At 37.8% G+C, this 25,530-nt stretch overlaps 1 protein-coding gene across 1 annotated transcript; it reads left to right on the forward strand.

Annotated features, from left to right (window-relative positions):
* COQ3 (coenzyme Q3, methyltransferase) lies at positions 1 to 25,035 on the forward strand. The gene is made up of 7 exons (XM_027551354.1): positions 1 to 323; positions 10,055 to 10,181; positions 11,712 to 11,864; positions 14,169 to 14,268; positions 19,006 to 19,248; positions 22,447 to 22,606; positions 23,882 to 25,035. Exons 1-7 carry the CDS (start codon positions 215 to 217, stop codon positions 24,100 to 24,102), a joined length of 1,113 nt encoding a protein of 370 aa, XP_027407155.1. The 5' UTR covers positions 1 to 214; the 3' UTR covers positions 24,103 to 25,035.
* The last annotated feature ends 495 nt before the right edge of the window (positions 25,036 to 25,530 follow it).

Raw genomic sequence — 25,530 nt, forward strand, 5'->3', positions numbered from 1 at the left:
GAGGTCATATAGGATTAGGCATAGTGAAACATGAGAATGCAAGCGTTCTATAGTCTAACTGAAAGCCTAGTTTGACATTGAACGTGAACACTAATTACAGCCACACATCTATAATATCCACCACAGTGACCATGACTAAGATGCCTCTCGGAACCTTTCTGTTGAGGATCTTTTGTGGGAGGGACCGGAAGAGAGGCGAATCCGTTCTGTCGTGATGTGGGGAGGAAGCAAGCTAAGCTCCTCCGGGAGTCGATTTTTAGGAGCACTTCGATCGGGATTCCAGAGCACACAGGTTGACTCTTCTCGCTTAACTACGTCGGCGGGTGAGTGTGTGTATGTTTGTGTGTGTGTCGCGCTCACGAAGCCCTTGGAGCGGACAGATTGTTCTGCGCAGACGCGGTAGAGGACGGCCCGCTGGGTTCCACACGGGTTGCGCCAAAAATCTGTGTCTTCGGTGGTAGTCCTTCTTGTGTGTTGAACGCCCGGCCTAGGCTCTTACCCTCCCTTTCCCAGAGGCTGGGAAAAGTAGCTGAAGACTAGTGGTCCTGGCGGAGGCGAGCGAAGGCCACGCGGTCTGCCGCCGTATATTCAGTGACCTTTGTCTTATTTTCATTGAGCTCCTTCCCTAGTAGCCGGCGACAACTGTGTTGCTGGAGTCGCAGGGTCTTTTGCTTTTTTTCTTTTGCCTCAGCGGGAAAGGACACCAACTGTGTTATAGTTATTGATCGTCTTGTATTTGTGTTTTATTTGCACATATCTTGCCCCTCCCCCTTTTTTCCCAGAGTATAAGGCAGCTATTCTGTTTTTTGATGAATAGGTTAATTCAACAAACTGCGAAAATAAGATAAAAAAAATACCTCACTGAACCTGATGCTTGTAGAAGACAGTTTGATTATTTAACTCCCAGTATTAACCAGAAGGTTAAGTTCATCCTTTGCATGAAACTCATTTAACAAATAGCCTATGCGAGGCACTGAATTTTAAAGAAGTGATAGCTAAAGGTCATTTTAATAAAATGTTAGTTGGAGCTAAGATCAGGTTATAAAGAACAAAAACTGGGAAACTTAAAGGCCTCCAGCAGAATTGAAAAGTTGTGGGAGTTCTCTGGTGGCCTAGTGATTAGGATCCCAGTGTTTCACTGCCGTGGACAGGGTTCAATCCCTGGTAGAGGACTGAAATTCCACAAGCTGTGACCCAAGCAGTTTAAAAAAAAAAAAGAAAAGGTGTTACTGTCAATACAGTGAAAAGTAATGCTGCCTCAATAAAAATCATAGTTCAAATCAAAGTGAAGCCACGTGGTAAATGATTAAATGTAGTGTTAAAAAGGTGAAGACCTAAATAGATGTTTCTCTGAGGAAGACATTTGGGTGACCCACCATATGAAAAGCTCAGTATTGCTAATTATTCAGTTCAGTTCTATCGCTCAGTTGTGTGCGACTCTTCCCGACCCCATGAACCACAGCACACCCCGCCTCCCTGTCCATCACCAACTCCTGGAGTTCACCCAAACTCATGTCCATTGAGTTGGTGATGCCATCCAACCATCTCATCCTCTGTCGTCCCCTTCTCCTCCTGCCCTCCATCTTTCCCAGCATCAGGGTCTTTTCCAGTGAATCAGCTCTTCACATCAGGTGGACAAAGTGTTGGAGTTTCAGCTTCAGCATCAGTCCTTCCAATCAATATTCAGGACTGATTTTCTTTAGGATGGACTGGTTGGATCTTGCAGTCCAAGGGACTCTAAACAACACCACAGTTCAAAAGCAACAATTCTTCAGTGCTCAGCTTTTTTTATAGTCCAACTATCACATCCATACATGACCACTGGAAAAACCATAACCTTGACTAGACAGACCTTTGTTGGCAAAGTAATGTCTCTGCTTTTTAATATGCTGTCTAGGTTGGTCATAACTTTCCTTCCAAGGAGTAAGCGTCTTTTAATTTCATGGCTGCAGTCACTATCTGCAGTGATTTTGGGACCCTAAAAAATAAGATCAGCCACTGTTTCCACTGTTTCCTCATCTATCTGCCATGAAGTGATGGGACTGGATGCCATGATCTTCGTTTTCTGAATGTTGAGCTTTAAGCCAACTTTTTCACTCTCCTCTTTCACTTTCATCAAGAGGCTCTTTAGTTCTTCACTTTCTGCCCTAAGGGTGGTGTCATCTGCATATCTGAGGTTATTAATATTTCTCCCAGCAATCTTGATTCCAGCTTGTGCTTATTCCAGCCCAGCGTTTCTCATGATGTACTCTGCATATAAGTTAAATAAACAGGGTGACAATATACAGCCTTGACGTACTCCTTTTCCTATTTGGAACCAGTCTGTTGTTCCATATGATCTTGCATATGGGTTGAGGGGTTTCAGTGTCAGCAGGATGATCAGGGATGAAATGATGTACTTGAACGTGGACGAGATGAAGGAGTGAGGTGTGTTGATAACCTGGAAAAGATATGCGACAGCAGCAGTTGTAAAGACCCTGAGGTGGAGGCATGTCTGTTGTGTTCAAAGAGCAACAAGGACCCTGCAATTCCACTTCTGGGCATTTATATGGAGAAAAACTTGATCTGAAAAGAAACATGCACCCTATTTTTCATAGCAGCACTGTTTCAATAGCTAAGATGTGGAAACAGACTAAGTGTCCTTTGACAGATGAACAGAAAAAGATGTGGTATATATACACAATGCAGTGTTATTCAGCCTTTAAAAAAATAATGCCATTTGCAGAAACATAGATGGACCTAGAGATTGTCAAACAGTGAAGTAAGTCAGACAGAGAGACAAACATCACATGATACTATTTATATGTGGAATCTGAAAAATTATATAAATGAAACTTATTTACAATACAGAAATAGACTCACAGACATAGAAAACAAACTTACAGTTACCAAAAGGGATAGCAGGAGTGGGGTAGGAGGGAATCAGTAATGAGTTTGGAATTAACATATACACACTAATATATGTTTTATATATATATAAAAAATAGAAAAACAATAGGAACCTACTGTATACCACAGAGAACTATATTCAGTATCTTGTAATAACCTATAATGGAAAAGAATCTGTAAAAGAATGTGTATATGTTCATATGTGTGTATATATACATACATCTGAGTCACTGTCTGTACACCTGAAACGAAGACAATGTGGTAAATTAACTACATGTCAATTTTAAAAACAGTAAAAAAAAAACAACTACAAATCAGCTTGTATTATGAACTTGGAGATATACAGCAAGAATAGAGATATATTAAAATTTTAGCAGTGATTATGTGAAGTGGAGTTGGTGATCTATGATTTTATCATTCTTTATATACTTTTTGTAATTTTTCAGTAAGTATGTCTTTTATAATCAGAAATTTAGAAAACATACAGTGTAAACATTTCCAATTTGGGGGGTTGGACATAAAAGAAATAGATATTTGGGGTCAGGGAAACTTCTTAAACGAGGTATTTAAGAAGCTGTCTTAAAGTTGTCCAGTTGTAGGAGTTGGAGTGGCCAGAAGACCAGCTTGACTATCTGTGAGGAGGTTTCTCAGAAACTGCAAGGTGTTGCTTGAGAAGTATGGTGTGGATAAAGGGCTACAAGTGAGGGCAGAGAATGGCCAGGGATAAGACAGGAGACATTGTAGGTCATGACAAGTACATGAAAGACCACACACACCTCCTGGGATTGACTTTATCTTGAAGAAGTGGGAAATTACTAAAGGAATAACATAATCAGACTTGTTTTTAAGAAATAACACTTGGCATCTGTGTAGAAAGTGGAGTGGAGGCTCAGGGAGGCCTAAGAGTAATCTAGACAGTGACAAATGCTGGAACTACAGCATTGGCAGGTAAAGGGCTTCTGCACTGTTAGCTAAGTACCCGAGAAGTGCTGATAAATGACTTTTTGAATAAATAAAATAAAAATTTCCCTATTCCTTTGAAATTTCAAATACCAGAATGTCACAGTTTCAAGATAAAGAAGGAATTGATACGGGACTTCCCTGGTGGTCCAATGGCCAAGACTCCAAGCTCCTAGTGCAGGGGGCCTGGGTTTGATCCCTGGTCAAGGAACTAGATCCTGCAGGCTGCAACTAAAGATTACTCATGCCATGATTAAGACTCAGCACAGCCAAATAACTTTGAAGGAATTGTTAGCATCTGTTAATACAAACTTGATTAGTTTCTCTCAGTTATGGCTAAGCGATTTTTAAGGCTGTTAAGAATTCTGGCCATACTGATGACTGAAGGCCTAATTATCTAGAAATGAGATGGGGTGAGAGGGAGATAGGGGTCATCACTGGCTAGAGAGCAAGGACTACATTAAAGTCTTTGAGGGTCAGTTTCATGATAATACCTTATACAGTTGACCCTTGAACAATACAAGTTTGAATTGCACCAGTTTTCTTAAATGCAGATTTTTTTTCCAGCAAATATGTACTCCAGTTACCACACTGTCTGAGGTTGGTTAAATTCAGGCATGTAGGATGGCAGATACAGAAGGCTGTCAACAAAGTTATACCTGGGTTTTTGACTGCGTGCATGCCTTGACACCCATAACCCCCAAGTTGTTCAAGGGTCAACTGGAAATTCTTATCTATGTATCACAGTTTACATAATTCTCTTCTTTTTTAAAAATATTTTTGTGATGTGGACCACTTTTAAAGTCTTTATTGAATTTGTTACAATGTTGCTGCTGCTTTTTTTTTTTTTTTTTAAACTTTGGTTTTTTGGTATTCCTTCCCCAACCAGGGATTGAACCCACGCCCCCTACGTTGGAAGGCAAAGTCTTAACCTCTGGACCATCAGGAAAGTTCCACTTAATTCTCTAATAGCTCATTTACCTACCTAAAGAAATAAAGGAGTTGATAGTTGACCTGGGTCTTAAAAAGTAATACAGCTAGCAATGATGGAAGAGAGAATAACATGAGCAAAAGCCTAGAAACACAAACTTTTTTTTTGAGAACACTGAAGTTAATTTGGGCCAGACTGTAAAGTCCTATAAGACAAAATTTGAAAAACATAAAAATCTCAGGAGAAGAATGTTCGAGACTATGAAAAGGCAAGACATGAAATATAAATAACCATTTGTCTTAGTTCCACTACTACAACAAAATACCACAAACTAGGCGACTTATAAACAACAATATTATTTTTCACAGCCCTGGGGACGGCAGAGTCCAAAGTTTGGTGTCTGGTGAGTGCTCACACCCCTGGTTCATAGGTAGATCCTTTTTACTCTTTGCAGTCTTTTTATATAAGGGCACTAAATCTAGTCATGAAAGTTCCATCCTTAAGACCTAATCCTGCCCAAAGACCACCACCTAATACCATCACCTTGGGGGTCAGGATTTCAACATATGTATTTGGAGGGACTATTCAGCCTGTAGCACTACTGGGGGCTTCCCTGGTGGCTCAGATGGTAAAGAATCTACCTGCAATGTAGAAGACCCAGGTTCAATCCCTGCGTCGGGGAGATCTCCTGGAGAAGGGAATGGCAACCCACACCAGTATTCTTACCTGGAGAATGCTATGGACAGAGGAACATGGCAAGCTATAGAGCCAGCACAACTAAGTGACTAACCCTTTGCCTGTAGCACCATTAAACTTAAAAAAAAGACACTTAACTTCACTCATGATAAAATGAAACTCTACTGAGATACCATTTTCACCTATTGGATTAGCAGAGATAAAAAAGTTTGATAATACATTGCATAGGTGGCTATCAACATATAATCAGTGTGGGAAAACCATCCCTAGTATCTCATATTACCCATGCAATTGCATTGGTTCAACATCTGTGAAGGAAATTACAAATTTATAAATACACATGCCAGTTGACACAACAATTCTTGGGGTTTTATATGCAGGTAGTCTCAAAAATGTATGAAGTTACCTGTGTAATTCAATCTTATGTTTTTGGAGTAGCACAAAATTAGAAATAGCCTAAACAAACATCCATTAGTAGAGCACTGCTTAAATACATGATGAAATATAGCCATACAGTGGATTACTGTGTAACTCTAAAAAAAGGAAGTTCTTATACGCTATTGTATAAAAAATCTTCAAGATACATCAGTACCTGAAAAGAGCAAGGTACAGAAGAATGAGTATACTGTGCTACAGTATTTTGTATAAAAGGAGAGAAGTTGATATACAAAGATAAACTATGTATAGAGTATCTGGATGCTTACAAGCAAATCTAGTAACATTGGTTGCCTCTGGAGAGGAAAATTGGATAGATATATAGTCAGGAGTAGGAGAGTCATTTTGTAGCTTTTTAATTAAATTTTATTTTGAAATAATTAGACTCAGAAGAAGTTACAAAAATAATACAGAGAATTTCCGTATGCCCTTCACCCATTTCCTCAGTGATAACATCTTACACAACCATATTATTGGGCTGGCAAAAAAAGTTTGTTAGGACTTCTACTACATTGTATGGAAAAATCCAAATGAACTTTTTGGCCAATACAATACGTTGTCAGAGCCAGGAAATTGACATTGGTATGATACCATTAACTAAACTACAGTCCTTATTTGGATTTCACCACCTTAACATGTACTCCTTGGGTCTGTGTGTGTTTGTGTCACTATGCATAGAGATTTGTGTAATAATCACCACAATCAGGATATGGAACTGTCCCATAATCACAACAAAAGTCCTGGTACTGCTACATTATAGTCAGATCCTACCAGCAGCCTTAAACCTTGATCTGTTTTCTGTTACATTATATTATTTCCATTATAATTTAGCCATTTCAAGAGTTTTATATGAATGGAATCATACAATATATGCATTTGGAAAAAATTGTTCTGTACTCAGCATAAATACCCTTGAAATCCATCCAACTTTCTGCATATATCTATAGTTAACTCCTCTTGATTTCTTAGTAGTATTTCATGATATGAATATGCCACAGTTTGTTTAACCATTCACCTACTATATGATATTTTGATTGTTTCCAGTTTGGGGCTGTTATGGATTAAGTTTGGAGAAGGCAATGGCACCCCACTCCAGTACTCCTGCCTGGAAAATCTCATGGACGGAGGAGCCTGGTAGGCTGCAGTCCATGGGGTCGTTAAGAGTCGGACACGACTGCTCGACTTCACTTTCACTTTTCACTTCCATGCATTGGAGAAGGAAATGGCAACTCACTCCAGTGTTCTTGCCTGGAGAATCACAGGGACGGGTGGGCTGCCGTCTCTGGGGTTGCACAGAGTCGGACACGACTGAAGTGACTTAGCAGCAGCAGCAGCAGCATGGATTAAGTTGCTATGAGAACTGATGTACAGGTTTTTGTGTGGATTAAATTTTTACTTCTCTGGGATAAATGCGCAGGAATGCAATTGCTAAGCTGCAAGATAAATATGTTTAACTTTATTGAAAACTGCTAAACTCCTTTTCATGGTGTCTGTACCATTTTACATTCCTACTAGCAATATATAAGAGATCCAGTTTTTCATATCTTTGTCCACACCTGGTCATATCAAGGATGGTTAAATTTTAGCCAATTTGAGAGGTATGTAGTGGCTTTCATTTGTATTATTCTAATGGCTATTGATACTTAATATCTCTTTATGTGCTTATTTGCATCTGTATATCCTCTTCTAAGCACAGAAGAATTGATGCTTTTGAACTGTGGTGTTGGAGAAGACTCTTGAGAGTCCCTTGGACTGCAAGGAGATCCAGCCAGTCCATCCTAAAGGAGATCAGTCCTGGGTGTTCATTGGAGGGACTGATGTTAAAGCTGAAACTCCAATACTTTCGCCACCTGATGCGGAGAGCTGACTCATTTGAAAAGACCCTGATGCTGGGAAAGACTGAGGGCAGGAGGAGAAGGGGACGACACAGGATGAGATGGTTGGATGGCATCACGGACTCAATGGACATGAGTTTGAGTAAACTCTGGGAGTTGGTGATGGACAGGGAGGCCTGGTGTGCTGCAGTCCATGGGGTCACAAAGAGTTGGACACGACTGAGCTACTGAACTAACTGACTGATCCTCTTTAATGAAATGTCTTTTTATACCCATTTTATAATACCCACACCCATTTTTTAACTGTATTGCTTATTGTGTTTTGTTTTTTCTGTGGGAGATTTTTGTTTGTTGTTTTTGTTGCATTTTACTGTTTACTGTTGAGTTTAGAGTATATATTCCAGATACCAGTTCTTTATGAGATATATGTTTTGCAAATATTTTCTCCCATTCTGTTGACTTGACTTTTCTTTTTCTTAACAAGGTGTTTTGCAGAGCATAAGTTTTGAATTTTGCTTAAATCCAATTTAATCAATATTTTCTTTTATGGATTGTGATTTTGGTGTGAGATATGAGAACTCTGTGTGTAACTCTAAGTCATGAAGATCTTAAAAGTTTTATAATTTTGCATTTATATCATTTTGAGTTCAGGTTTGTGTAAGATGTGAGATTTAGGTCAAAATTTTCTTTTTTGTTGATGAAATTTAATTGTTTCAACATCATTTATTGAAAAGACCATTATTCCTCCTTTAAACTGCTTTTGCACTGTTGTAAAAAAATCAGTTGGGTAAACTTTTTTTGGGGGGTGGGTCTGTCTTTGGACATTCTTTTCTTGCACTGATATTTGAGTCTGTGTCTCCTCCAATACCTCACTTCCTTGGTTACTGTAGCTCTATGATAAGTCCTAAAATTAGGTATTTGATTCTTGCAATTTTATTCACCTTTTCCAATATTGTTTTAGTTATTCTGTCTCTTTTGCCTTTTTATATAAATTTTAGAATCAGCTTGTTTATAACTACCAAAAAAAGACTGTTGGAATTATGATAGAAATTGTGTTGAACATATAGATGAATTTGGGGAGGATTTATGTTGAATCTTCCACTCCATGAACATCATATGTTTCATCATTTATTAGGTTATCTTTGGTTACAGACCTCTGAACATGTTTTGCTGGATTTATACAGCAATGGAAGTATTCTTTTTTGGGCTGATTTTAAATGAAAGAACATTTTGAATTGTGCTTTCCAGTTGTTCATTGTTAATGTGTAGAAACCATTGACTTTTTTTGTTAAATTTGTAATGTCCTAGTAGTTTTCTTTGCTCTAAGGTCTATTTTGTTTAAATGTTTATTGAACAACTGTATGTTTTGCTGCAGAGTAATTCATGAAGTAGGCGCTTGTGTAAATTGGAACTTGTAAACTGGATAACTATTTATTTTCAGATATATATATATACATTATACATTATGTATATATTATATATATAATATGTATACATTATATATATATATATGCACATTTTTTTCCTCTGTAAAGAGTATTGAGCATATGTATAAATCAATTTCATGTAGCTAATGTGAAAGTGAGAGAATTTGAATTAGTTTTGATAAATAATCTCAAAATTAATATTGGGGCTTCCCTGGTGGCTCAGAGGTTAAAGAGTCTGCCTGCAATGCAGGAGACCTGGGTTCAATCCCTGGGTCAGGAAGATCCCCTGGAGAAGGAAATGGCAAACCACTCCAGTATTCTTGCCTGGAGAATCCCATGGACGGAGGAGCCTGGTGGGCCACAATCCACGGGGTTGCAAAGAGTTGGACATGACTGAGCGACTATATATACATATGTATACATTATATATATGTGCACATTTTTTTCCTCTGTAAAGAGTATTGAGCATATGTATAAATCAATTTCATGTAGCTAACATGAAAGTGAGATAATTTGAACTAGTTTTGATAAATAATCTCAAAATTAATATTACTCTAGCTTAAAAGGTAATGTAGTTTTAATTTGAATGTAATTTTTAATAATTTTTTACAGCATTATGTGGATATAAAAGCAAATGCATGAAAAACTTTAACACAAGCATTACTTATTTTTGCTAATTATAATTTCAGGAATGTCTGATTAGAGTTAGATAGCAGACTGCAAGATTTTTTTTTATATAATTTAGAATAAAATACAAAATTAAGAAAAAACCCCTTTTGTTTGTCAATTGTAATACAAGATTGCCATATAAAATCGTTTCTTCAGTTACACACATATCAGGGATTCACACTGTACAATGACATATAGTTTTCTTTTTTCAGTTTATCCAAAGAATCAGCTCAGTTGGATTCTACAAATCAAACCATGGGTTTTCAATGAAAACAGAATCATGTGGTTCAAATCCTATAGCATAACTTTTGCCTGCCTGAATTGGATGAAAAGTTATAGGTAAGTTTATTCATTACTGTGGCAAATATTTACACAATTATGTATAATAATAGTTTTGTATTGATTGTGTTTAATAAACTGTCAGTATAGCTCATGTGGTTTGATTAAGGTTGATTAAGATGCTTAGTCACTCAGAGGTGTCCAACCCTTTGCAACCCTATGGACTTAGCCCACCAGGCTCCTCCGTCCGTGGGATTCTCCAGGCAAGAATACTGGAGTGGGTTGTCACGTCCTTCTCCAAGGGATCTTCCCAACCCAGGGATCGAACCCAGGTCTCCTGCGTTGCAGGTGGATTCTTTACCATCTGAGCCACCAGGAAAGGCCTTAAGGTAGCTTTTGTTTATTTAAATATTCTTATTTTTCCAACAAATTTTAAATTTGAAAAATTTCAAACCCGCAGAAAATTTGGATATAGTATAAATCCAGTGCTCACTTTTCATCCATATTCAGTGATAGCTTTCATTTTTAATTTAAGACTATATTACTTGGAGAACTACTTTTACTTCCTCGTAATATCCTTATGACAAGACACAAATAACACATTGCTTAAATCATAAATGTTTTGGGTGCAACATAAATATATAGTGGTTAAGTATACATTCTAGATAGTAAGATTGAATCAAAGTAATACCTTCATGTATTCATATATTATAAACCAGTTTCTAACCTTGTGAAAAATATTGCTTAGAGTTAAGGTATGAGCTCTGTTTTCCAAATGCATGCTTCTACTTCTCATAAATGAATGAGTTCCTTTGAGATTGGATGTCTGTAAAATCATTCTTGATCAACTGAGCAACCACCTGCTGTTCTCTATTGTAAGTTAGTCCTTCACTACCCAGGCTTTGCATGAAGCATGAAAAAGAGGGTAATATTCATAAGATAATGTTAAAGAAAAGTGACATTTAATTCTTAAAAGGATAGTGAGTAATCAGTATAGAATGTACTCTGTGTAGCTAAGAAAAACAAAGTACAAATTTAAATGTCATTACCAATGCTAACCTAACAACCTATTCTGTTACCCAAGAACCTCTGGGGGATTTTTCTATCATGTGCTTTGATATGGGACCTGGTGTAGTGTCTGTGTGATCCCTATTTAGTCCCTATTTGATCCCATTTGATTTAAAAAAAATTTAGGTGAACTGTATATTCTTCTAGCCCTTCCCCTTCAGATTATTTGTTTGACAGATGTTTCCTGAGCACCCACTATGTTTCAGAAACTGTGATCAGTAAATAGTTACTACTACTACTCCACTACTACAGCTGCTACTATTATGTGACCCAAAAGTCCAAGTTTTATAAAGTTTCATTTTTGTTGTAACTTACTTTGAAAGCAAAGTAATTTGTTTTATATATATATATATATATGCACTGTAATTATAAGAAAACTTGTTTTGAAATATCAGAAAATGAACAATATATGTGTTTAGAATCTAATAAATTATAAATTAGAGTATCTTTCTACTTAATATATCCCATGCTGCATCTTTTTAAATGGTAATTTTTGCCTGGCTCTTCTTAATGACCTCTTAGGCTCCCTTGGACAAGACCATACAGTACTTCACGAACCACTGTAGACAAGAATGAGATGAAGACCTTCCTGGCCCTGGCTCACAGGTGGTGGGACGAGCAAGGAGTATATGCACCTCTTCATTCTATGAATGACCTGAGGGTGCCGTTCATTAGGTAACAATCCAGAAATTCTAGGCCTTTTAAAATACAGCTCTTTTCAATAATTCATTTTCTTTCAAGTTCATTTTTCTCTTGGTTTATGCCTAGGTTCAAAGAACATTGCATTTTACGTTTGCTTTGGAAATTAGGAGGATTCTCTTCAGTGTCCATTATTCAAAACTATTAATTTTTTTTATAACACCACTTAAATTCTAGACTACTTTCATAAATTAACTAGAAGTATTTTTGGTTATTATCAAATTAATTAGAATTAAATCCATATGAAAAGGAATTATGATCCTATGGCATCAAGGTCATTTTATAGCATCTTTGACATTTAGGAAGTTTGATAAAAGGAATGCTACTTAGAAAGTTCAATTCAACAAATTTTTTGAGAACTTAACCTTGTACAGAGCTTGGGGTCTAGACTCTGTAAGAGTATAAGAGCTGCTGAGGTATTCATCATTCAAAACATAGTTCATGTATTTCAGGAACTTAGAGTTTGCTAGGGCAAGGGTTCATCAGAACCCACCTATCACAAAATTGCTTATTCGTTCTTCTGTCCATGCCTTTATTCATTCATTAAACATTTTTCAGTAGCCGATAGGGCAAAGCTCTGTGATCGACCCAGAATATCAGATCAGACTGCCCTTAAGGAACTTCCTGACTGGTTTTGCTGGTTGATATTAGTGCAGCAAGAAGGAAACTACTGGCGTGTTTTTGCTACCACTGAATTAGCGGATCCAGAAACACTAAGGCAGAGAAAAGCAGAAATGTCATTCTGTTAAGCTCAATCAGTGGTTCTCAAGATTAGCCCTGGACTAGCAACATCAGTATCACCTGTGATTTTGTTACAAATACAAAATTCTCAGGTCTCATGAGGGACCTACTGCTTTGGGGGTCAGCAGTCTGTGTTTTTGGAGAAGGCAATGGCACCCCACTCCAGTACTCTTGCCTGGAAAATCCCATAGATGGAGGAGCCTGGTGGGCTGCAGTCCATGGGGTCGCTAAGAGTAGGACACAACTGAGCGACTTCACTTTGACTTTTCATTTTCATGCATTGGAAAAGGAAATGGCAACCCACTCCAGTATTCTTGCCTAGAGAATCCTAGGGACGGGGCAGCCTGGTGGGCTGCTGTCTGTGGGGTCGCACAGAGTCGGACATGACTGAGGTGACTTAGCAGCAGCAGTAGTCTGTGTTTTAGGAAACTTTCCAGGTGATTCTGATGCATACTTAGCTTGAGAACCACTCTATTCCAACCACTGTGACTCTCTTAGTGAAGACATCACACTAAATAAGACCATCCAGGGCAGTCCAAATTATGGTTAGAAGTGTATATTTTGTTCTAATCATAATTAAAACCATTGAAAGGGAGCAGTATGATTTGAATTATGATGTAAAGAAGTCATTTTGTCCAATGTGTGAAGAATAGATTGGACTTCATTTGAAATGGGTCCTTTCTTTTCTAACATTCCGGAGTTATCTCCTTAACCACTATGTAGGTTTTTCTTAGAAATCAACTAATTTGAATAGCAATAAAAGATATCCTAAGATGTCCTTATTACATAAAATATTTATTTTAATATAAGTATAATTAGAATTCCAACTATAAGTATAATTAGAATTCCAAGTGTAATTAGTAGTCCAACTTAAAAGTTTAGTTTATGATATTTTGGCTATATGTATCTGTGTGTGTGTATGGGTGTATATATGTGTGTGCTTACATTTGTGTATATGGGAAAGTATTATTATGATTATCTTAGAATTAAGTTTACTTGATTTGGATGCCTGTTTATGTGATCATAAAAACACCACTAACTTAGAAGATTAAAGGAGACTCAATTTAGAAGAGAATATAGACAAATTCTGAAAATACCTATCTCCAGTCTGCTGCTTCTCAGCCCTGTAAAAATAGCCTATTTGTTGCTAATATGAAATGAATCTAGCAAATACTAACAGTGTAGCTAGTAAATGTCTCAGGTGACATGATATCTCAAGTGAATAAAATTAGGTTAATCTAAATGAGATTGTTTTTAAAGGTTTTCTTTAGATTATTACTAAAGTAATAATTGAGTCATAATTATTACTAGATTATTTCAAGAGCTTTACTTTAAACCTCCTGCTTTTGATTACTAAAAATGTTTTATAAATTAAGCATAATATCATTTTATGCTGAAAATAAAAGATTTTTTACCCCCCAAATCAATAGTCTTAAATAGATTAAAAACAGTTTAATATTTCTTTGAAAATTATACACTTTTAAGACTTTATTGATAAAATTAATAATCTGTTTTTATGTATTTTGAATTTTTTTAAAGAGACAATCTTTTAAGAACAGTTGCTACTCACCAGCCAGGAAAACCTTTGTCTGGGATGAAGATTCTTGATGTTGGTTGTGGTGGTGGATTGTTAACAGAAGTAAGTGATTTACGGCTTTCTTGCCATTTTTAACTGGGAAAAAAATTGAGATGTGGGTTTATGCCTCTTTTATCCTTTTTTTTCCCCACTTACTTTATTTATTCATTTTTGGCTGCACTGGGTCTTCACTGCTGCATGGGTTTTTCTCTAGTCGTGGTGAGCAGGGGCTACTCTCTAGTGCTGTGCAGGCTTCTCCCTGTGGTGGCTTCTCTTGTTGCAGAGCACGGGCTCTAGGGCATGCGGGCCTCAGTAGTTGTGGTATGGGGGCTCCATAGCTGCAACTCCCTGGCTCTAGAGCGCAGGTTATGGCCCTCAGGCTTAGTCGTTCCAGGCCATGTGGGATTTTCCCAGATCAGGGATTGAACCCATGTCTCTTGCATTGGCAGGTAGATTCTTTCCCACTTAGCCACCAGGAAAGCCCCTCTTTTATCCTTTTAAGAAATAATATTGTTCATTTTTTAAAAATGGAAAAGTATAATGTTTTTAATATTTTTATGATTATAAAAGTAATACATGCTTTTTTTTTTTTTTTAATACATGCTTTTTACTTCCTTAAAAGTATATAAATATTTCAGAAAAGTGTAGTGAGGAATTTTTTTTTTTACACAAAAATGAAGCACTGATGAAAATAAATAAATGGGACCTAATTAAACTTAAAAGGTTTTTTACAACAAGGGAAACTATCATCAAGGCAAAAAGATAACCTACTAAACCTACTAAATGGGAGAAAGTATTTGCAAATGATATGATTGATATGGGTTTAGTATCTGGTCCCATCACTTCATGGCAAATAGTTGGGGAAACAGTGGCTGACATTTTTTTTTCTGGGCTCCAAAATCACTGCAGATGGTGATTACAGCCATGAAATTAAAAGATGCTTACTCCTTGGAAGGAAAGTTATGACCAACCTAGACAGCATATTAAAGAGCAGAGACATTACTGTGCCAACAACGGTCTGTCTAGTCAAGGCTATGGTTTTTCCAGTGGTCATGTACGGATGTGAGAGTTGGACTATAAAGAAAGCTGAGCACTGAAGAATTGATGCTTTTGAACTGTGGTGTTGGAGAAGACTCTTGAGGGTCCCTTGGACTGCAAGGAGATCCAGCCAGTCCATCCTAAAGGAGATCAGTCCTGGGTGTTCATTGGAGGGACTGATGTTGAAGCTGAAACTCCAATACTTTGGCCACCTGATGCGAAGAGCTGACTCATTTGAAAAGACCCTGATGCTGGGAAAGATTGAGGGCAGGAGGAGAAAGGGATGACAGAGGATGAGATGGTTTCATGGCATCACCGACTCAATGGACATGGGTTTGGGTGGACTCCAGGAGTTGGTGATGGACAAGGAGCCTGGCATGCTGCAGTTCATGGGGTCGCAGAGAGTTGGACACAACTGAGCGACTGAACTGAACTGAACCAAAATACATTAAAGCTCATACACCTCAACATCAACAAATAAACAACTTGACTGAAAAACTAGCAGAAGACCTGATAGACATTTTCCCAAAGAAGACATTCAGATGGCCAACAGGCACATGAGAAGATGCTCAACATCCCTAATCTTCAGAGAAATGCAAATCAAGACCACATTGACATATCACCTCAAACCAGTCTGAATGGCTATCATTAAAAAGTCTACAAATAACAGATGTTGGTGAGGATATGGGAAAAGGGAAACCCTAGGACACTGCTGTTGGGAATGTAAATTGATGCGACCAATACAGGAAACAGTGGGGAAGTTCCTCAAAACACTAAAAATAGAACTGCCAAATGACTGAGCAGCTCTCCTCCTGGGCATACATCTGAAGAAATGGAAAACTAATTAGAAAGGATACAGACAGACCAGTGTTCAGAGCAACATTGTTTACAAGAGCCAAGATACGGAAGCAACCTAAGTATCCATCAATAGATGAATGGATAAAGAAGGTGTGATACACAACACACATAAACACACACACTGTAGTATTATTCAGCCATAAAAAAGAATGAAAATTTTGCCATTTACAACAACATGGATGGACCTAGAGGCTATTACACTTAGTAAAATAAGTCAGAGACAAATACTGTATGTGGAGTCTTAAAAATAAACAAATGCATATAACAAGACAGAAACAGATTCACAGATATAGAGAACTAGTAGTTGCCAGTGAGAAAAAGGAAGTGGGGAGGGGCGAGATAGGTATAAGAGGATTAAGAGGTACAAACTAGTGGATATAAAGCAAATAAACAACAAGGATATATTATATAGCACAGGAAAATATAGCTACTATTTTATAATAACCTTAAATGGAGTGTACTCTATAAAACTATTGAATCACTGTATGATTATATACCTGAAATTAATATAATATTGTAAATCAACTATACTTCAATTTATAAAGAAAGAAAAAAAGCACTGGTCATTCAAATAGTTTTGAAAATTTTGTTGTCTCTTTCCTCCCAGGATATTAGTCAGTTGCCACTGGTTTAAATGTACTGATAAGCTGTCCTTTTGCACTTGCTTCAGTATCAAAATGTTTGAGTCTTGCAGGCTTTGGGGGCTCTCCCCTTTTTAGGTGCTCTAGAGTTCTTGGAAGAATACTTATTCTCCCTGTGAACAATATTTGCTTTCAGTTCAGTTCAGTTCAGTCGCTCAGTCGTGTCCAACTCTTTGCGACCCCATGAATCGCAGCACGCCAGGCCTCCCTGTCCATCACCAACTCCCGGAGTTCACTCAAACTCATGTCCATTGAGTCATTGATGCCATCCAGCCATCTCATCCTCTGTCGTCCCCTTCTCCTCCTGCCCCCAATCCCTCCCAGCGTCAGAGTCTTTTCCAATGAGTCAACTCTTCGCATGAGGTGGCCAAAGTACTGGAATTTCAGCTTTAGCATCATTCCTTCCAAAGAAATCCCAGGGCTGATCTCCTTCAGAATAGACTGGTTGGATCTCCTTGCAGTCCAAGGGACCCTCAAGAGTCTTCTCCAACACCACAGTTCAAAAGCATCAATTCTTCGGCGCTCAGCTTTCTTCATAGTCCAACTCTCACATCCATACATGACCACTGGAAAAACCATAGCCTTGACTAGACGGACCTTTGTTGGCAAAGTAATGTCTCTGCTTTTCAATACGCTGTCTAGCTTGGTCATAACTTTTCTTCCAAGGAGTAAGTGTCTTAATTTCCTGGCTGCAGTCACCATCTGCAGTGATTTTGGAGCCCAAAAATATAAAGTCTGACACTGTTTCCCCATCTATTTCCCATGAAGTGATGGGACCAGATGCCATGATCTTCGTTTTCTGAATGTTGAGTTTCAAGCCAACTTTTTCACTCTCCTCTTTCACCCTCATCAAGAGGCTTTTTAGTTCCTCTTCACTGTCTGCCATAATGGTGGTGTCATCTGCATATCTGAGGTTATTGATATTTCTCCCGGCAATCTTGATTCCAGCTTGTGCTTCTTCCAGCCCGGCGTTTCTCATAATGTACTCTGCATAGAAGTTAAATAAGCAGGGTGACTATACACAGCCTTGACGTACTCCTTTTCCTGTTTGGAACCAGTCTGTTGTTCCATGTCCACTTCTAACTGTTGCTTCCTGACCTGCATACAAATTTCTCAAGAGGCAGGTCAGGTGGTCTGGAATTCCCATCTCTTTCAGAATTTTCCACAGTTTATTGTGATCCACATAGTCAAAGGCTTTGGCATAGTCAATAAAACAGAAATAGATGTTTCTCTGGAACTCTCTTGCTTTTTCGATTAGCTTAGAGTAAATTTTGTAATCTTCTATTAGCACAATAACTTTTTGTTTCAATGCTGCATGGTAAGCAGACCTTTGAAAGGTATTTTAAGTAACAGTGTAGGTAGGAGTCAAATATCAGTGAGGATCTAGGGGTGTGTCTTACTGTCAAGGTCATAACAGGCAAGTTGACAGTGAGGTTAACAGAGACCTTTGATGCATAACTAAGTTTCCATATGCATAGAACATGTGTTCTTCATATGGCAGTGGGCTGGTTTCTTTTGACATCAATTATAAAATTTCAGGAAATGTAAAATATGTGAAAATACATCCCTTAGAATCAAGAATATGAGGTGTATCAAATGGTAAGTGAGTACACTTTTACTGTATGTGTTCTCTGGCTTTTTCAGTGTATTATTACAGATCTTATGTCTCCAAGTTAAAATAATTTGATTTTCACTTTTAATTTGTTAACTAAGGACTTATAAAATAAATGCTGTGCAGTGTTTTGGTCAAAATTAAGGCTGTGTTTAAAAACTTAGGCATGTCATGGACGTGATCAAATGTCCATGGTTGAAAGAGGTTGAAAGAATTGGCTGTGAAGAGTCGTTTCTAGTCAGTCACAGGAGAAACTATGGAGAGAAAATGTTCCTTAGAGAATTTGAATACTACAAAATTTTGCTCTTTTTACAATGACATGTTTCATTTATTGCACTTCGTAAATATTTTAATGTTGTACTATATGCCTATAAATATATCTAGAGAATGTAGACAAAAATTTCCTTACTATTCGTAAGTAGTTCTTAATAAGTTTTTTGTTGTTGAGATTATTGTTCTCACTTTTAAGCTTTTTATTATGGAAATTATCAAACATATAAACTAGAGAAAATGGTATATTGAACTTCCACATACCCATAAACGATCTCCAATAATTCCCCTCATGCTTAATCTTGTCTCCTTTTTGAGAAGGTTTTTATTGCTAACGTGTTCTGTTTTCTTCCTGAGGGTAACGGTTTTTTATGCCATTAGCCTCTAGGGCGGCTTGGGGCTTCAGTCATTGGAATCGATCCTGTGGATGAGAACATTAAAACAGCACAGCACCATAAATCATTCGACCCAGTCCTGGATAAGAGGATAGAATACAGAACGTGTTCCCTGGAGGAGATTGTGAAAGACACTGTAGAAACGTTTGATGCTGTCATAGCTTCTGAAGTTGTAGAACATGTGATTGATCTAGAAACATTTATACAGTGCTGCTTTCAAGTGTTAAAGGTAAGACTTGCAGAGTTTACTTGTTTGTTTTTTCTTTTGAGTATATGTATGTATCCATAGCAATAAATGTTTTATAATACTTGAAGCCAGGAAGACAGAATTTGGGGACAACATCTCTACTAGAGATTATTTCTGCCTCTCAGCTTGCCCTGAGTCCTGGGGTTTTCCAGATTCAGTATCTTGATGTCCAGGGATCCTGAAAACTCATGGTATTGAACACTGTAATACAAACAATAGATTTACAGTGGTATTTTTCCCTTGGTATAATTTGGATTAAATACCTAATAGGCATTGAATGACAATTACTAAGAAACTAATTTGGATTAATACTTTAAAATAAAAAACATAATTAGCATAAACTGGTTAGCCAGCATTTGTTAAGTCACTCTATATACATGACATGTGTAATAGTTACCAGCTTTAAAAGAAGGAAAGAAAAGTGAAAGTGTTAGTCGCTCAGTTGTCTCTGACTCTCTGTCATGGACTATACCCTGCCAAGCTCCTCTGTCCATGGAATTCTCTAGGCAGGAATACTAGAGTGGGTAGCCTCTCATTTCTCCAGGGGATTTTCCTGACCCAGGGATGGAACCTCAGTCAATTGCATTGCAGGCAGATTCTTTACCATCTGAGCCACCAGGGAAGCACTTGATACAAATAATCTCATTTGATCTTACCTACAACCAGGTGAAGAGGGTAAGGCAGGCATTCTGAACTCCTTTGACCTGGAGAAGATCAGAATTCGAGAGATGTCAAAGGTCACATGGTCTTTAAGTCAAAGTCACTAGGCACTTACGTGGGACATAAGGCTACATCTTTTTATTTCAAGTCTGGTTCTTTCCATTACATTATTTTGCTTATGTAACTTGCCACAGACTTAGTCCTCTGAAGGTGGTTCCAGTTCTGTTGTTTATATATTCAAGAGGTAACCCCCTAAGTTCAAGAGCTCAAAGGATTAAATGCTTAGCCTTTATCTAAATTTGTTGCTGTTGTTCAGTCTCTAAGTTGTGTCTGACTGTAGTGACCCCATGGAAGGCAGCACGCCAGGCTTCTCTGTCCTCCACTGTATCCATGATTTTGTTCAAATTCATGTCCATTGAGTTGGTGATACTATCTACTGTGTCATCCTCTGCTGCCCCCTTCTCTAAACAGAGCTTTTAAAATATACTTTTCCTTTTAAAATAATTTTACATTTATAGATGTTGCAAAGACAGTACACAGGGTTCCTATTCCCATGTGTCCTACTGTTAGCATCCTACATAGTAAGGGTAGGAATTGGTAAGAGCAAGTGTGGTACCCAGGGCATGATGTCCGGGGCAGCACTCACTAGTCAGTGCCAATCCTGCATTTGACACCCCGGAGAGGGAGCACCCCCTTGGGTTTTGTGCTCTAGGCATCTCACTTGCCTCACCACAGTCCTAGCCCTGAATATAGCCCATGGTATATTTTTCAAAGCTACAAAATTAATATTGATGTTATACTATTAACTACACTACAGACCCTGTTCAATTTCATTCATGTTTGCACTAATGTCGTTTTTCTGTTGCAGGGTCCAATCCAGGATTCTGTGTTGCATTTAGTTACCATGTATCCGTAGTCTCCTTCAGTGTGTGTTGTTTCTTGATGGTGTTCCCTCTTAAATGAGCCTTATTAGGCATAGGTCCTATTTTCCAAGCAAAACTCCTGAATTATTTCTTTTTGTGTAGTGCCTCAGTCAGTATGTATGGATGGAGAGTCTTTCACATATACTAGGAATACTGGCAATGTGGAATTTCAAACTAATTTTTGCTTTAATGGAAAGCTTATTTTTTAAAAAAAATAAATAACCAATACTCACCACTGTTTCCTTAGAATAAGATTTTATGAAACACAGATTGCTACTGCTAAGTCGCTTCAGTCGTGTCCAACTCTGTGCGACCCCATAGACGGCAGCCCACCTGTCCCTGGGATTGCCGTCCCTGGGATTCTCCAGGCAAGAACACTGGAGTGGGTTGCCATTTCCTTCTCCAATGCATGAAAGGGAAAAGTGAAAGTGAAGTCGCTCAGTTATGTCCGACTCAACGACCCCATGGACTGTAGCCCACCAGGCTCCTCCGTCCATGGGATTTCTGGAGTGGGGTGCCATCTCCTTCTCCAGAAACACAGATTAGATATTTATAATTGATTTTTCCCTTAGCTCTATTGAGATATAATTGACATATAAGTGATTTTGAATGATATTTTAGAATACTAAAGTTTTACAGAGAAGTGTTACAATGTGTCATGAAATAGTGTCTGATATTTTAGTTTTAAGGGTACATCCCAATATTTCAGGGCCTTTTCTCATCATTTTTATTTTTGGTTTGGAGTGGTATTTGAGATATTTTCATATATATATATATATATATATATATGTATCTTAATATGATTATCTTGGAGGGGCATTTTATCTCCATCAGATGCTAATTAGAATGTTTAAAAGAGCCATTAATGTTTTTGCCATTTGTGGGAGTAAATATGCACGTGTGCGTGCTAAGTATGAACTATAGCCTGCCAGGCTCCTCTGTCCCTGGGATTTCCCAGCCAAGAATCCTGGAGATGGTTCCCATTTCCTTCTCCAGGGGATCTTCTGGACCAGAGATTGAACTCTTCTCTTGTTTGGCAGGTGGATTCTTTACCACTGAGCCACTTGGGAAGCCCAAACACTTTTCATACCTTAATCATTAATGCTTTTGTCAGAGAACACTCACCGGCCTTGCTGGCCTGCTCAAGCTGTGGGGCTGTGTGCTGTGCCAAACAGTTCAGGCAGGCTTGGCTTCCCCCGAAGAGAAGGCAGTGTTGACACGTTAAAGCATCAGTGTGGACATGTAACAAGGACGAGCAGCCTCATCTCATTTCTGTACTTTTATTATAAAGTGCTTGGTATGTACAAAAGAGTGTATTTAATATAAACATAAGTCATAGTAACATATGATTTTAGGACTTAGTTGTAAGCACTGTTGCATAAACTCAGTAAGTGCATCTATAGAGGACTGCCTATAACAACGAATTTCCCAAGAGGAAAATAAATATTATTTTGGTAAATTATATTTTATTTACACTTGTGTATCTTAACTGCACTTAAATTATTTGGAAGGGAGGAGGAGGGCGAGGGAAGCCAAGCTTTTATCTAGCTGATACTCCTGACATATAAAATTTTACTTCTGTTCATATTGTTTTTAGCCTGATGGTTCTTTATTCATTACTACAATCAACAAAACCCAGCTGTCCTATGCCTTGGGAATTGTTTTTTCAGAGCAAATTGCAGGTATTGTACCAAAAGGTACTCATACCTGGGAGAAGTTTGTTTCACCTGAAAAGCTAGAGAGCATTCTGGAATCAAGTAAGTATTAAAAATATTTCCAATTTTCAAGGCCTAACTGTACTTTTGAAAGTGAAAGTCACTCAGTTGTGTCCAACTCTCTGTAACCCCATGGACTATACAGTCCATGGAATTCTCCAGGCCAGAATACTGGAGTGCATAGCCATTACCGTCTCCAGGGGATCTTTCTGACCCATGAATCAAATCGAGGTCTCCTGCATGGCAGGTGGATTCTTTACCAGCTGAGCTCCCAGGGAAGCCTTTTAATGTGCCAATGATTATTAATCACAGAACCTAGTACTGAATGAACTAGGCCACTCTTCTTTGGATGTTGGTTATCTCTCCTCAACTAGATCATAATTCCTTAAAGTTAGGATTAGGTATTACATACCTCTTCTCTCTCACCTGTGGCACCTAACCCAGGGTCAAGCAAATCATAGACGATCAATGAATCCTTTTTGGCTATTTAGCTCTCTCTTGTTTAAGGATTAGGTACAAATGTCTTTTATTTACATATCCTCAGTTTGTCCTGTTGAGGTCATTCTTGAATCAGCTTACCTTACATATTATCTGTCCTGATTCCTTCCAGTGTGTGCGTGCAGGTGTGCGCGCGTCAGTCGCTCAGTCGCATCCAACTCTTTGCCATGTCAGTTATATTTTGAACTTGTCCCTTTTTATGTAGTGTTTCATACCAGTTACAACATGCCTTGTAGCATGGTTATTTTGGTATCTGTAATATCTTTCTGGCTATAAGTTCCTTGAAGACAAGACTGTGAATCCATTTTTGTGCTCCCTGTAATTCCTAGCCCTACTTTACACCTCCTGAGGACTTGATTTATCTGTTGAATTCCTGTCAAGTAACAACATTGGTCTGTTCATTTATTTGGCATTTAGTATTCCTCTGGAGTATTTAGACTCATGTGTGTTTCATGCTTTTTGTTCATATAACAGTATATCAATAAACTTGATTTTACTATTTGTTCAATGAAATGTAGTAATTTCTGCAAGTTAACATTGTTGGAAATGAAGCTGAAAAAATATTTTAAAGGTGCTTGATTGGAATAGTCACTTGTTGGCAAGTATTTTCTAATAACAGCCAACATTTATCGAGCACTTACCCAATTCCAAATATCATGTTCTGTTGCAGTAAAGAATGAGCTGTAATGGTTACAAAATATTTGTGTCTGTTGAGTTAGAAATCCCCCCTTTTTTTTAATATGGAGAGTTGTATGAAACTCTTGGCATGTAGAAGGTAAATATTTGTTAAATATACTCTGTTTGATATATATTTTTTAGATGGTCTGTCAGTTCAAACTGTGGTGGGAATGCTCTACAACCCCTTCTCAGGTTACTGGCATTGGAGTGAAAACACTAGCCTTAACTATGCAGCTCATGCCCTGAAATCCAGCCTTCAGGAACAACCAGCACCTGCCGAGTTTGCTTTAAAGGGGGAAGCAGAAGAGCTCCAAGCTGAAGCCTCCACCAACTCAGGTGTGCAGGAAGACCTGAAGAAATGAAGTGTTTCTAAGGACTATAGTATAATGGCTTGAAAGTCTGATGTTTACAAATACACAGAATATATACTGTTTGTTTTTTGAGACAGGATCATAAAGAAAAAGTCAATAAAAAGGGCTAAAACCTTGGATAAAAGCTTTTGCTGTTTCATCTAATAACTACCTTCAAGGGATTATTCTGTGGATAAAAAAATGTTTTGATGAGGTGTTATGTGATCTAGAAGTTTAAGTTCCTCACCCTTTGTTACATGATGATTATTTAGTTGCTAAGTTGTGTCCGACTCTTGCGACTCCATGGACTGTAGCCCTCCAGGCTCCTCTTGTCCATGGGATTTCCCAGGCAAGAATACTGGAGTAGGTTGCCATTTCCTTTTCCAGGGGATCTTCCTAATCCAGGATTCAAACCTGTCTCCTGCATTGCAAGCAGATTCTTTACTGCTGAGCAACCCTGGGAAGGCTTTGTCATATAATTAGGGTATACATGTTTCACTTCATCTTACAGATTATATAACATCTTTCCCACATGTATACACACACACACATATATATATATATACTGTAATATGTTTTAATTTAACCAATCTGTATCATCTATATTCTTCTTTATTTTGTTTTAGTTAAAGGCAGTTATGCTTCTGACCGGTGAAAACCAAATATCATTTTATACCACTAATATTTGGGAAGATAAAATGTATTTTTTCTTATAAATTTTTGTTTTTTGAAAAACAAATTGTTAAATATATACTGAGTTTTATCAAACATTAGAATCAGGAAATTCAGATTATGCTGGGCATATTTCTCTGTACAGTTCTATAAATGTGTCGTGGTGCCTTTTTTTTTTAAGTAGAAAGGAATTTTAAACAATTTAAAAGTTCATTTATAGGATTTTCTTCTTCAGCTAACATTTTATAATTAAAGTTACTGACTTGAAATATATTTTTATGCTCCTTGAAGTATGATTCTTTGGCTTTTTCTGAAAGCCCAGAATGTATAAGGACTTTGACCAAAAATGACGTAGACCGAGTGCATGCTACTCATGTAGGAAGTCAGCTTTTACTTTCTAGCCTTTTTCATGTTCTTTTTTTGGTGTATGTGTTTTATTTATTTATTGGCTGCACTGCACAGCTTTCAGGAATCTTAATTCCCTGAATAGGGTTTAAACCTGGGCCCCATGAGTGAAAGTGCAAAGTCCTAACTGCTGGACCACCAGGCAATTCCCTAGCCTTTCTCACTTTTAAGCTCATATGTCTTCTGTAATTCTTTGTCAATGCCTGTTGTATTGGGCTTACCAGACAAACACTTCCCAGTCACCTTAGCTTATCATTTGCTTGTTCTCAGTGGCGTTTCAGGGAGGAAACTGAAACTTAAAGTGTTAAAAGGAATTTTAACTTCAATTTCTAATGTCTAATTAGGATACTAAAAATCAGGAGT

This window comes from Bos indicus x Bos taurus, chromosome 9 (assembly GCF_003369695.1).
Source record: "Bos indicus x Bos taurus breed Angus x Brahman F1 hybrid chromosome 9, Bos_hybrid_MaternalHap_v2.0, whole genome shotgun sequence".
NCBI classification, from domain to species: Eukaryota; Metazoa; Chordata; class Mammalia; order Artiodactyla; family Bovidae; genus Bos; species Bos indicus x Bos taurus.

What these genes read in the sequence shown, in the direction of transcription:
- COQ3 (XM_027551354.1), top strand. Translation starts at nt 215, where the DNA reads ATGTGGGGAGGAAGCAAGCTAAGCTCCTCCGGGAGTCGATTTTTAGGA. An exon ending in CTGAGGGTGCCGTTCATTAG is followed by an intron (nt 11,865 to 14,168) that starts GTAACAATCCAG and finishes ATTTTTTTAAAG; the next exon opens with AGACAATCTTTTAAGAACAG. An exon ending in GTGGTGGATTGTTAACAGAA is followed by an intron (nt 14,269 to 19,005) that starts GTAAGTGATTTA and finishes TTATGCCATTAG; the next exon opens with CCTCTAGGGCGGCTTGGGGC.